Below are 12,200 nucleotides of genomic sequence, written 5' to 3'. Positions count from 1 at the left end.
AAAAGAGATTAGCAGGAAATAGAATTAAGGGTTTATAATTTTTTTTTGTTTAACAGACGATTATCTTCATTAAGGGAGGAATGACTTAGCCTTATAATGACTAGCAATAATGTGGTTTATATTCGAACCTAAGACTTCACATTTACAAGTGAAGAGGAATACCACTAGATCGTAGGTCTATAATAATTTTGAATACAATCGATATTTCTAGGTTAATTTAAACTACGTATCAATGAAATTCTTTTTGTCAACTAAAAGAAAAAAAAAAAAAAAAAAAGACATTTTGTCTTCTATTACAAAATAAAATTATGAACAATAATGAAATTTTGCACAAACTAAATTTACAGATTTTTTTTTTAAAGTATAGTTACATGTGATCCTAACAAATCTTTAATTTAAAAAATAAAAGAAAAAACAAAAACTCATCCCCGTTCCATGTTATCTCTCTCTCTCTCTCCCCCTCTCTCCTTATTTTAAAAACAAAAAAAAAAAATTATCCACCTACACAAGTTGTGTGAGCTTATGCTAGTTTGATTGAAAAGAATGAGGGTTTGAAATTTAGACGGAGTACTAGATTCTCGAAAAAGGTTCTAACCACTAAATCAATGCACTACTTGCAATGGTCAATAATTATATTGAATGGAAGTAATTATTACATCAATTTACATTAAGCACGATGGAGAAAATGTTTGAATTGGGGAAGCAGTAAGTCGATGAGTAAGATTTCAACCGACGAGTTGCAAGGGTGAATGATAATTAAGTCATTGGGATATATTTATTTATTAATTTATTAATGAGTATGTTAAAGAAAGATTAGATTAGATGGGATTAGAAAGTTTGAAAGTTGTGTGTTTTATAAGCTGTCGTCGTGTTCTCTCTCTCTCTCTCTTGCTAAGTCGATGATGGGACTTGCAGAGCTGAGACTGTCGACCGAGAGCAGCAGCAGCAGCATCAGCAGCTAGAGCTAGGGTTTTCGATTCCAAATCCATATCAATTCAGATATTCAGTTAGTTTCTGATCTTTTTTTTTTTCTTTTGTTTATGTTTTTGTGTTTTTGTGGGAAGGACGAGGGGGAACTGGGAAGAGATGATTGGTTTCCGAGAAAAAGTAGAAGAAGAAGAAAAGTAAAGCAACTAGTTTGTTTTTAGTTGTTGATGTTCATGCAAGAAGATAAAAAAAAAAAAAAAAAAAAGATGTTTGGTTGACTTGGTATCGTGTCTCAAAATATATGTCGTCCTTCCTCCTCTGCCTGCTTCTTCCATCTCTTTTTTCTCTCTCTGTGTTCATATGATCAACGTTTATAACTTTTGTTGTTAATCATATTGCATAAGTCGTAACCATATATGGAAATGGAACCTGTCCACTTCAGGAGAAACCTTGTGCAGTTTCAACGCCTAATACATTTTGTATGGTATATTTTTCGACAACCTTTCGTTTCGTTTCTGTCCTTAAAAGCATGGGAAACCCTTGTTACCTTGGCAACTCCACACTTCTGATAATTTCTTCAGAAGCTAGGGGTACTTGTCTGAGCTTCCGTCCCTTCCGAGTGTAGGGATATATACTTGTTTCTCTCTAATTTTTATCAATTCTTAATGCAGTTGTTTCTTGTTTTATTGTTAACTAATTGCAGTATATTGTTAGTTACGTTGGAATTCATGTACAAATAGACCTTAGATGGATATCGGTTTTGGCATATCGATCGAGATTATGGAAATCTGGTTTTCCAACTTCCCTCTTTCTGAAAAATTTTGGAGGTTTTGCGATCAACATGCTTTTATATATGTAAAAATATTCATTGGGTTTCTTCCATTGCCAGTTGAAGAAGCATGAATTCTCCATCCACCCAGTTTGTCACCTCAAGAAGGATGGGAGTGTTTGAGCCTATCCACCAAATAAGCATGTGGGACGAAAGTTTTAGGAGTAGCGGTAATTTTAATGCCTCAGCATCCATGATACTGCATGAAGACACAAAACTAGATAACCAGGTGAACTTTTGAAATTTATGCCTTTTGTTCTTGTTTCCTGGCGCCCGCCCACATTAGTCCGTTTTCTCAGCTGTTGTGTTATCATTGGATTTCTCTAGTCAGAGGATGCTTCTCATGGAATTCTGGGACCTTCTAGCAAGTATGATCAAGAAGCAACTAAACCTACGGACAAGGTAAGAATTCCAGAATTCTGCTTCACACTCATGGTGATCTCTTTTCTTTCTTTAACAAAGCATGCAGGTAACCGTACTGCCCACATCGCTTCTGACTCTCTGTTGATGATTCTTCTTTATGATACATAGATATTTCTTTTCGATATATGCCCACTTCTCTTTTGTGCGTTGTCACGAAATACACATGTACCTGCAATTCCTCTTTTACTGTCATGCTTGCTTTGTTAATGTTCACGATTTCGGCGATTAGTCATGACTCATGAATGGAGATTGAGATTAATGAAGTATTAGCTGAAGTAACTGTCATTTTCCTTGTTTTAGTAATTCATCTTGGTAGTTAATGCTTTCACACCAGCAGCTTATACATTAGTTCTGTGTTGAATATTTAGGTGCAAAGACGTCTTGCACAAAATCGGGAGGCTGCTCGTAAAAGCCGGATGAGAAAGAAGGTAGGAAGTGTGCTATGTATTTGAAAGGATATGATACATGCAACCAGTGATGTAATGGACTAAGTTGATGAGTTTTCCAATACAGGCCTATGTTCAGCAGTTAGAAACAAGTCGTCTGAAGCTTATTCAATTAGAGCAAGAACTTGACCGAGTGAGACAACAGGTCAGGAGAAGATTACTTTGCTTTTATGTGATTACAATTTATTGATTGATTCCAAAGAATAACAATTGATATAACTTCTTTCCTTGTAAATTATAGCAGGGCGTGTATATCGGCGGTGGATTGGATACTAATCCTCTTGGATTCTCTGGCACCATAAACTCAGGTTTATTTGTTTGTCTGCATTTTGCCATATCTTCATTGTGTTGTGTCATTACCTTTATTATGTGTTTGAAAACAATTTTTTTTGCCCCTTCACCTTTGATATTCAAGTCCTTGTATTCTAAAATTCGAAACTCCAAGTTCTGCAGGCATAACAACATTTGAGATGGAGTATGGACACTGGGTGGAAGAACAAAATAGGCAAAGTTGTGAACTGAGAAATGCTTTGAAGGCTTGTATAAGTGATGTAGAGCTTCGGTTCCTTGTGGATAACGGCATGAGTCACTATTTTGAACTTTTCAGCATGAAATCAACTGCTGCAAAAGCTGACGTTTTCTATGTGATGTCTGGGATGTGGAAAACGTCAGCTGAACGGTTTTTCTCGTGGATTGGAGGGTTTCGCCCTTCAGAACTTCTTAAGGTAATTTATGGTTTGACAGGATTCAAAAGTGAAGATAATAGATGCATTTTTGTTCTCTGGACTTGTCGGGTTGCAGTGGAACTCATAATATTAGAGTTAATCATTAAAACCAAAAAGAATCAGCAATTATAGGATGTCAGAGGATCTAGCGTTTGCCCTGTAGGATGATTGTATGTTAACTTCATCTTCGGGATTTCAGACCTCAAAATGTTAGAGGGAATTAGAAATGCACATCATGAGCATTTTAGAGGGATTTGCAAATCAATACTTGGAATGATTCATTTACAAATCATTCGTACATGTCTTTGCAAGGCTCATGACAAGTCTCCGCTAACTAAAATTTTGTGGTTCATTCGTTACTAACTTGGCCTCAATCTCTTGCGATTTGGAAATCCCTCGCCAAAACGTGGCCTTATTATTCATTCGGCATATTTTTTCAACACTAAGTTCCAGCATTGAGTACATATATTACAGGTTCTTCAGCCTCACCTTGACCCGTTGACAGACCAACAACTTTTGGATGTTCACAACCTTAGACAATCATGTCAACAAGCAGAAGATGCTCTTTCTCAAGGTATGGATAAACTCCAGCACACTCTGGCCGAGACTGTGGCAGCTTGTCAACTGGACGAAGGCAGTTATGTCCCGCAGATGGCTAATGCAATGGAGAGATTGGAAGCTCTCGTGAGCTTTGTGACCCAGGTAAGTTATATTCCATCCGCCTGTTTCCTGTTGGAGTTTTATTATTCCATGTTTTCTGACTAAATGATCTTTTTACCCAAACAGGCTGATCATCTTCGGCGGGAGACCTTACAGCAGATGTCACGCATCCTCACAACCCGCCAGGCTGCTCGAGGCCTTGCTGCCTTGGGAGAGTACTTCCATCGCCTTCGGGCTTTGAGCGCACTCTGGGCTACTCGTCCGCGTGAGCCTGCCTAACTTTATCATCAAGAGCATTCAAAGTGTTGAGGCTCAATATATCAACAGGATAATTACTACCAGAAAAGAAACCAGAGGTGCTTTGGGTAATGTTGTCCATATCCATACATATGTAGACATAACATAATCCAAGCTGCTGAAAATTTTCAAGCAGCATCCCATATTTTCAGAAGCTGTAAACATGGATAGTCATTTTATCTGCAGGAAGATTCTATGTAAATAAGTTTATTTTCGATGTCTTTGTATGTTAGAAAACGAGATTTATTTGAGTCTTATCGACGGAACTGGATCATGTAACGAGGTTATCGTTCTTCTTTGATGTGTACATGACCGTTAGCGAGGTTATCGTTGTGCTTTGAACATGAACGGTCTTATTCTGGAAAGGTTTGTTAAAATAGGTCTTGATAGTACGTACTTGATTGATATGTATAGAAGCCATTCACCTGATGATGGACATTTGTTTTCAGTGGGGATGGGATGCTCGTTTTCAGGTATGTTGTCGAAATTTTCAGACTAGTGCGGGCATCGGAAAAGAAGTTTTCTACTTGCAACTAGTGTGAGCAATCAGAGCTGTGAGCGAGCTACTGAAAACAAATTTGTGGTGTCTGGCAAAGGTGGCTGGAGAATCACTTTTGGCAACTACAAAAGTCACGTTCCGTTTTGCAGCTGAGAAGCAAATTTACCAACATAGTCCAGCTCCGAACCGAAACCCTTTGTCTACTCCCTAAAAAGCCAGAACTAGTTGTGTGCTTTGTTGAAATGAAACCCCAAATCTTGCGTCACGCGCAAATGCAAATTGCATTGTTGGAATTTTCAAGCTAGGGTTCATCTTTTGTTTGAATAAAAGAAACCAAGATTGGTTGCTAATTTGTTTGTGAATTAAATTTGAATATTTGTATTACGCAGGTGATTAATAAATGGTGTCGAGTTTTGCTCGGCGGTAGAGGAAGTTCAAGAATCCGTGGACACGTAACATTTGATGGCTTGTTTCCGTAGTTTTAACCATATTAACAATATCGTGAATGTAACATATCTGATATGTATTTTTGTTATCAACATTTTATCCGACATGTATTTTTGTTATCATCAACATTGTGAGCACATAGATAGTTTACGCACAACATGAATATCGTATCAACAATATCTACACTATCAATACTAGATCTATGACATCAAGGTTATATCCATAATACATATCAATGTAGGCCTAGTTGAGAAATTTCACGTCTTCCAATCCTATGTCGTTCTTGTCTTTCTTTTTTTTTCCATATCTTTGGCAAACGAGATTTCAAACTTGTGATCCTTTCTCTATTTTGTGGGATCTGGATTTTTTTATTTAAAATTAAACACAATCAGTACCTAGTAATTTCCAACCACACGATGTACCATGAATGGATAGGATCCCTAGAACCCTCACAAAGAGGATCCGGTGCGGATCCTCATCCAATTTTGTGCTTCATGACACTGAAAAAATAAAATTAAAATAAAAAGCAACAGTGGAGGGTGTTGAAAAGCACTTCCGGCTTAGTACATATGAAACTTTCATCCTTGACGAGGAACAAACATGCACAGCCTGTTTCACTCTTGTAATGGCCTCTAGCAATGAACTAAAGGAATCCATTTTGGTGCACAAATTTGTGTCTTCGCTCCTCATACATGGATTCGTTCCATCCAACGACTTCTAGACACCTTCGACAAGAAGATCAAGCTGCTCCTTCTCGTGCTATATGAGCACGAAAGCTTGGGATTGAACTTCACATTATTCAAAGTTTTTTACAAAGCACATTATCAGGTTGGCTCTTCGTTTATTAGCCCTCACAACTTCGACATAGAGTAGTCCAAAGCATCGACAAGGAAATCTGCAGGCATACAATTACAATCTAAGTATGTATTCCAACCATAATAACGTAACCCGAGCACAATAATTTCATCATTTATACACAGCCACACACTCACAGTTAAGCATGGACGTCAACCATTCATACAAAATTTAACAGTTGAAAACATGATGCAGGACGGTAGGAAAAGATAGGAACATCGAAGATATCCGGACTCACTCCCGCCTTTGGCATCATGGAATCAGTTTAATAGAGAATTTAGAAAAACTCCAGCATCACACCAAAGGTGCCTTGGAATCACTCCAAGGTTGCTGTGCCTCGCACACAAGCAGGAAATCCAGAATTTCCTTTCACTAACACGTATTTTAAAAGCTTATGCAGTAGCCATTTTTATAGGCTAATTGGTACATGAATTTGGAAAGATCCACATTAATAATGTAAATAGAGATAACAACTTACATGGCATAGTTACACCGCCACATGATGTCATGTGCTAATGAAACAAGGACATGTGGACAAAAATTTACACATTTCTTTCTTTCATTGGCACAGGATGCCACCGGGGCGGTGTACCCGTGCCATACAATTCCTCAATCGAGAGACTCAAAGACGATGAATTTGCAGACTACATGCGTAAACTGCATTTGTTACTTAAGCAGAAAGACTCTCATTTGTTGAACTTTTGACTTGGCTCCTCCATCACATGTCAATCATTTAAGGACTTGCCAAAGAATAATTGTACGCATGCATGTAATATACACCATGTGTGTGTCCTAGGTTGATTAGGCTGTTCTTTCTCAGCTCATAGAATGTTTTTCAGTTACCACTAATTTATACCAATGGTAAGAGATGACAAGTACCTGCATCTTGTTTGGTAAAACACATTGGTGGCTTTATCCTAAAAACATTTCCATGTAGTCCTCCTTTCCCAACTAGAACTCCGAGCTCTTCAATCAATAACCAAACTATGATTAGCATGTAAAAAGGAATTCCATGGAGGCAAATGTAAGCAGAGGGAGATAAATGTAACTTAAATTTTGAGCTTTGAAAAATAGAACTAACAGTATGAGCAGGGAGGGTGTCTTGATACCTCTGAGTTTCTCAAACAAAATGGCGGTTTCTGCCTTCGCAGGTGTCTTCTCTTTCTTGTCAGTAACAAGTTCTATCCCCACCATTAAGCCTCGGCCTCTGACATCTCCAATGACTGAAACAGCATTTAGAGGTCAAAGTATGGCACCACACCAGGAAGGGAAGTGCCAGTTTTTTAACTCAATCAGTTGCGACTCAACTGATTCTACTAGGCTTAGTGTAGTAAGCGGGCAAATTCAAGTTGGGACATTTAAAACACTAACAGGGTTATTTAAATGATACAGAGAAACTGTTCTATAACTAAAAAGAAAGCAAAAAAAGAGATATTTAAAACCAGTCGTGCATGTAATGATTAGGCGCTCAACCATTCTCCTGAAACATCCTTCTCACAGTTCCCTTCCGTGACCAAAATATTGTAAAAGGTTCGTTGAACCAATTTGTTCTTGAAAATCTATTTGTTTGTAACAATGATTGGGCATTATGAGCAGCGTTCATAAATATATACAACTTTTTATGGGAAAAAAGCAAGGGCGATTTATTCATTACCTATACCAACTATTATAAGGTTTATTTATTAACAGTCGTTGCCCTTGTAGTGTGGTCCCTTAGATCCATTAAGTATTTTGTTTATATAAATAAAAATGAAAGAGAAGAGGAAGGAGACGAATAGATAGAAGGAAATCACCCCACGTAGCAAACCCCACCATGTGAAGCCAACACCAAAAGCGCAAATAGACAAAGCCACAAAACAGCTAGACCACAAGCACTGAGAAGGCAGACCCAAAATGAAACCAACAAAATCCCCTTAGCAACACAAAGAAAACAAGCATAAAACACAGACCAAAAACACAAAAATGTAGCTGGTGGAGAAAGCATTAACCCTACACTGCTGTGGCAATGAATAGGCAATAGCATGGTAGTAGACAAAAATACCAACAACCGATTAAAGTAGCAAGAAACCAAGACAACAAGAAGCGTCACCTACAAAACCTCCACCATGCCACAAACATATGAACCCTGACTTGCAACAAAATACCTCATTTCCATTCTTTGTGCAGATATCAAACCAAATAAAAATAAAAAAAAAGAAACAAAAATCACCTTAGTAATTAAAACCGTCAAATTTATGACCCTTAAAGACTTAGTATGAAATGGTTTCTCTCAAAGTGGACTTATTCCACGGTGGCAGAGTCTCAGCCCATGTGCATCAACGGATGAGGGAGATGATCACGTTAGTCCTCTGAAAACATTTGGAGACAGAAAACTGGAGCAATCAACTCCAATTTTCAGTGGCTTCCAACCTTTGCCTCCACCCAGCCACCAACATTATATTCCATCTTTTTGGAATAATGTTGGTGGAATACCACAAGGAGCATAGGATAGCTCTGCACTCCCCGATATTTAATCTTTGCTTAAATATAGAAGTATTGAACTGGCTCAGTGAACTTTTCAATCAATAAAGGGCCATGGGATATATAAGTGCTGGAAAATTCATATTTAAATTAAAGAGAAAGCACTGAGTTCGAGGGTAGTTACTTTCATATCTTTCCTGAAGGTCTCTCAAACGCCCAAGTAAGTGAGAGCCAACATCAGCGCAATGAACTTGACGCTTCTCCTTATCAATAACACTTAGCACTGCAAGCCCTCCAGCAGAGCATACAGGGTTTCCACCAAAGGTGTTGAATTGAATCTTTTGGGCTAGTACACTTGCTATTTCTGGTGTTGTCACCACTGCTCCCAATGGCAATCCGTTTCCAATTCCCTGGAAGTAAATTAGGAATAAATTTTGTAAATTTGTAAGTTATTTCTTTTCACTACAGCCAAAGTCTTCATCTATAGAAAAGGCTGGAAATGAGAATATACATCTCAACCACATAGTACCGACAGACACCAAAAAACATAATCCAATCCTTTCAATAGTGAAAGACAAAATCTCGATTGAAATATAAAGACCTTTGCCATGGTAACTATATCAGGAATGACATCCTGTGTTTCAAAGCCCCAATAATGGCTTCCTGTGCGGCCAAATCCAGTTTGTACTTCATCAGCGATGCAGACACCACCAGCCTTGCGAACAATGTCATAAACCAGTTTTAAATATCCAGGGGCCAGTTCAACTGCTCCTCCAACTCCCTAAAGTTAGATAAAACAAAAATTACGTCATTAACTATCGGCATTCTCATCACAGTGTTCTATGTATCAATTTTTGGCCACATTAAAAACAACAGTAAGTACTGACCTGTATTGTTTCAGATATAAATCCAGCAACTTTTCCTGAAGTTCCATAGTCAATGTGATCTTGTACATCTTTAGCATAACTTTTGGCATCAGATCCAAAGATCCCATGGTAAGGATCTGGATTTACAACGTGATGAATTTCACCCTGAAATGAGAAATCAACAATCAAGTAGATAATGCAAAGAAATTGGCATCTCTCACCAAGCGTTCGTGTATGATGGATTATGCAGGTTTAAATTGGGTAACACTGGAAAAGTAGTAGTTATCCAAATAGTGAAGACTTGGCAAGTGTATGGACTGATGAATGTACATGGCATAAGCATATGTTAGAATGAGTTATAGACAGTCTAATCATTGACTAGCAAGTTTTTTCAGTCATAGGACACCATCTACAGTGAATGTGTATAACTGTTATTTGAATAAGAATGGGGAAATAAATTCAGATATAGTCTTAATAGCATTTGTAGAATTTTACTTTGAGAATGCTGCGCCTGCAAAACTACAAAACATGTCAGACAGATGAAAAAGAAAAAATCATGGATAACTCTGGGTGTACATCAAGAGACCAAATTGAACAGCATACACACAAGTCGCCGGTAACAGTTGTTGGAATACTAAGGATATACATCCAATTAAAATCTGGTAAATTGGTTAACTTAACCAAAACCCCTTCCCTACCTGGCTACCTCCCCAAACAAAACTTTAGTTACCCCCACCAGGTTCTACATAGACCTAATAATGGCATACCAAGTTTAGACGTATTCTAAAAAGAGCATGCCTGGTGATGGAACTTTGGAGCAATGCTGACTAGTGATTATACAAACCTGTGGAATTGGATACTTCCATGTGTTCAAAGCCGTCAAACCAATTGTATTAGAACTTCCCCCATGATATGCATTTCTCAACGAAATCATACCGAGACTACCACTGTATAGACGAGCCATCAGCATTGCTAATTCATTTGCTTCTGTCCCAGAATTCACAAAGTAAACAACCTGCATTTTACAACCGTATATCTAATTAGTAGTTGGAGACAAGAAAAAAGTGGTAATGAAGCACATAAAAAGGGTAAAGCACCTACCAGAAGTTCGACGAAGATGCCAAAATGAAGTACATGTTTCCAATTATAATACAACCATAGTTAGTTATTAAACTTCGCGATGCTTGAGATGAGCGAGTAATCGAACAACAGACCTTTAAATTTCCAGGCATTTTGGAAGCTAATGCCTCAGCAAAATCAGCTATTGCGTGGTGTAAGTAAATGGTTGTGGCATGCTGCAGAAGCTTGCTCTGTTCTATGATAGCATTCAAAACATCTGGATGGCAATGTCCACAAGAAACGGTTACTATCCCGGCAAAAGCGTCAAGATACCGCCTGCCATTCTCGTCGAACAAATATTGCATCTTCCCTTCAACAATATTGAGCTGTGCAAACAATGAGAAATGGAACTAATTTCAATTCCTGAGTGAATGAATTTAAAAACCCAAAACCCAAAACCCAAATCCAAAATCCGAATCCGTAGAGAAAAAGCAAACAAACAAACAAACAAACATACATACAGGGTTCTGATAATAATGGAAAAGAGAAGGACCCAGAAACTTTTTTCGCTTCTGGAATACTTGATCGGCTCGAGGTCCATTGTAAGGCCGAGGCTCGTAATCAAAAGGTGGCAGCAACGGTTTACCAACACCAGTAGCAGCAGAAGAAGAAGGAGCCGTAGTAGTAGAGAGAGATGGCCTGCGATAACAATGGTGGTAGTCAGCAATCTTGGCCTTAGCTTCTCCCCTTCCTCCTAAAGCTTTGTTCAAGAGCTGCCTCCGGAACGCCATGGATGATTTGATTCGATTTGATGAGAGAGAGAGAGAGAGAGAGAGAGAGAGAGAGATCAAAAGGCCAGAAAATCAGAAATATATTGAGTGGGGAAAGAAAATGGAGTGGATTGACCGAGGGGAGGAACAAGGAACTAGATTACAAAAAAGCAGCGTCAATGTTCAGTTCAGTGCGTCTGACTCGAAAGATTCCTTCGTATATCATCGGTATATGGGGAGAGAAAAGAAAGGATGGTTACTCACTTCACCTACGTAATTGGGGTCAGATAATACTTGCTTCCGTTTCCGAGTGAGAATCTAATTAATTGGACACGATATAGTGATATTTCTGATTACTTGCAAGTAAAAGTTTTTAATATAGATAATATCGTTTGTTTAAAATAAAATAAATAAATAACTGCACAATTGACAATTATTGCCTAGTGAATAAAAATTAACCGAATGTATGTCCTCTTCTTAAATAAATTGCTTAGTGCTGATGATCCATCTTATTGTTCTATTTTCTCATCCCTATTTTGATAAAAATCTCAATATTGTGGCCAATTTATTTGACAAAGGAGAGAGAGGGTGCGGCAAGAGAGGACAAAGTTTAGGAATTTCTCTGTATGTATGAGATGTGTTATTCTCCATACACAATACCTTTATTTATAATAGTAAAGAGGAGAAGAATACTTGTCCTCCATAAGGAAAAGTGGGTGAGAAAGTGCAAAGTCAAATTAAACGTCTACGGGACATACATCAGGGATATGACCAACCCAAGATGGGTGCCTTGTCAAATCGTCTTTAGGTAGTAAAAACCCAAACGGAAAAATGTTCCTAATTGTAGGAAAAAAGAGTACATTAAGATCAAGCGAGTATACTTCAGGATACTTCCCAGCTAACAATGTTACAACTCATAATGTTTATTCATAACAAT

The 12,200-nt window shown here is 37.9% G+C and overlaps 2 protein-coding genes across 4 annotated transcripts; one reads left to right on the top strand and one right to left on the bottom strand.

Moving 5' to 3' along the window:
- Positions 1–503: 503 nt before the first annotated feature.
- Positions 504–4,684, top strand: LOC137737725 (transcription factor TGA4-like). Of its 3 annotated transcripts, none has more exons than XM_068477299.2 (9): positions 504–1,006; positions 1,817–1,985; positions 2,084–2,158; positions 2,548–2,607; positions 2,693–2,770; positions 2,870–2,933; positions 3,079–3,350; positions 3,825–4,052; positions 4,137–4,684. In XM_068477299.2, the coding sequence occupies exons 2-9, from the start codon at positions 1,827–1,829 to the stop codon at positions 4,287–4,289; spliced, it is 1,089 nt and encodes a 362-aa protein (XP_068333400.2). In that variant the 5' UTR covers positions 504–1,006; positions 1,817–1,826; the 3' UTR covers positions 4,290–4,684. The 3 variants fall into 3 exon arrangements, with proteins under 3 accessions (XP_068333400.2, XP_068333378.2, XP_068333385.2); XM_068477277.2 differs by having other exon boundaries at positions 800–1,006; positions 2,867–2,933; XM_068477284.2 differs by lacking the exon at positions 504–1,006 and adding an exon at positions 1,231–1,411 and having other exon boundaries at positions 2,867–2,933.
- An 891-nt stretch (positions 4,685–5,575) lies between these two features.
- Positions 5,576–11,552, bottom strand: AGT2 (alanine:glyoxylate aminotransferase 2). Its single transcript, XM_068479961.2, has 9 exons — positions 11,015–11,552; positions 10,649–10,879; positions 10,279–10,449; positions 9,456–9,599; positions 9,170–9,349; positions 8,753–8,978; positions 7,218–7,331; positions 6,988–7,074; positions 5,576–6,148 (listed from the first exon to the last, which is right to left on the bottom strand). The coding sequence occupies exons 1-9, from the start codon at positions 11,282–11,284 to the stop codon at positions 6,105–6,107; spliced, it is 1,467 nt and encodes a 488-aa protein (XP_068336062.2). The 5' UTR covers positions 11,285–11,552; the 3' UTR covers positions 5,576–6,104.
- Positions 11,553–12,200: the final 648 nt, after the last annotated feature.

Source organism: Pyrus communis, chromosome 15, assembly GCF_041283825.1.
Source record: "Pyrus communis isolate YQ-2024b chromosome 15, ASM4128382v1, whole genome shotgun sequence".
NCBI classification, from domain to species: Eukaryota; Viridiplantae; Streptophyta; class Magnoliopsida; order Rosales; family Rosaceae; genus Pyrus; species Pyrus communis.
Note: the sequence above shows the minus strand (reverse complement) of the source record. Positions and strands in the feature narration are given on the sequence as shown.

What these genes read in the sequence shown, in the direction of transcription:
- LOC137737725 (XM_068477277.2), top strand. Translation starts at nt 1,827, where the DNA reads ATGAATTCTCCATCCACCCAGTTTGTCACCTCAAGAAGGATGGGAGTG. An exon ending in CAACTAAACCTACGGACAAG is followed by an intron (nt 2,159 to 2,547) that starts GTAAGAATTCCA and finishes TTGAATATTTAG; the next exon opens with GTGCAAAGACGTCTTGCACA. An exon ending in AAAGCCGGATGAGAAAGAAG is followed by an intron (nt 2,608 to 2,692) that starts GTAGGAAGTGTG and finishes TTTCCAATACAG; the next exon opens with GCCTATGTTCAGCAGTTAGA.
- AGT2 (XM_068479961.2), bottom strand. Translation starts at nt 11,284, where the DNA reads ATGGCGTTCCGGAGGCAGCTCTTGAACAAAGCTTTAGGAGGAAGGGGA. An exon ending in GGAAGTATCCAATTCCACAG is followed by an intron (nt 9,600 to 10,278) that starts GTTTGTATAATC and finishes TTCTCATTTCAG; the next exon opens with GGTGAAATTCATCACGTTGT. An exon ending in TTTGTTTGAGAAACTCAGAG is followed by an intron (nt 7,075 to 7,217) that starts GTATCAAGACAC and finishes TATTGATTGAAG; the next exon opens with AGCTCGGAGTTCTAGTTGGG.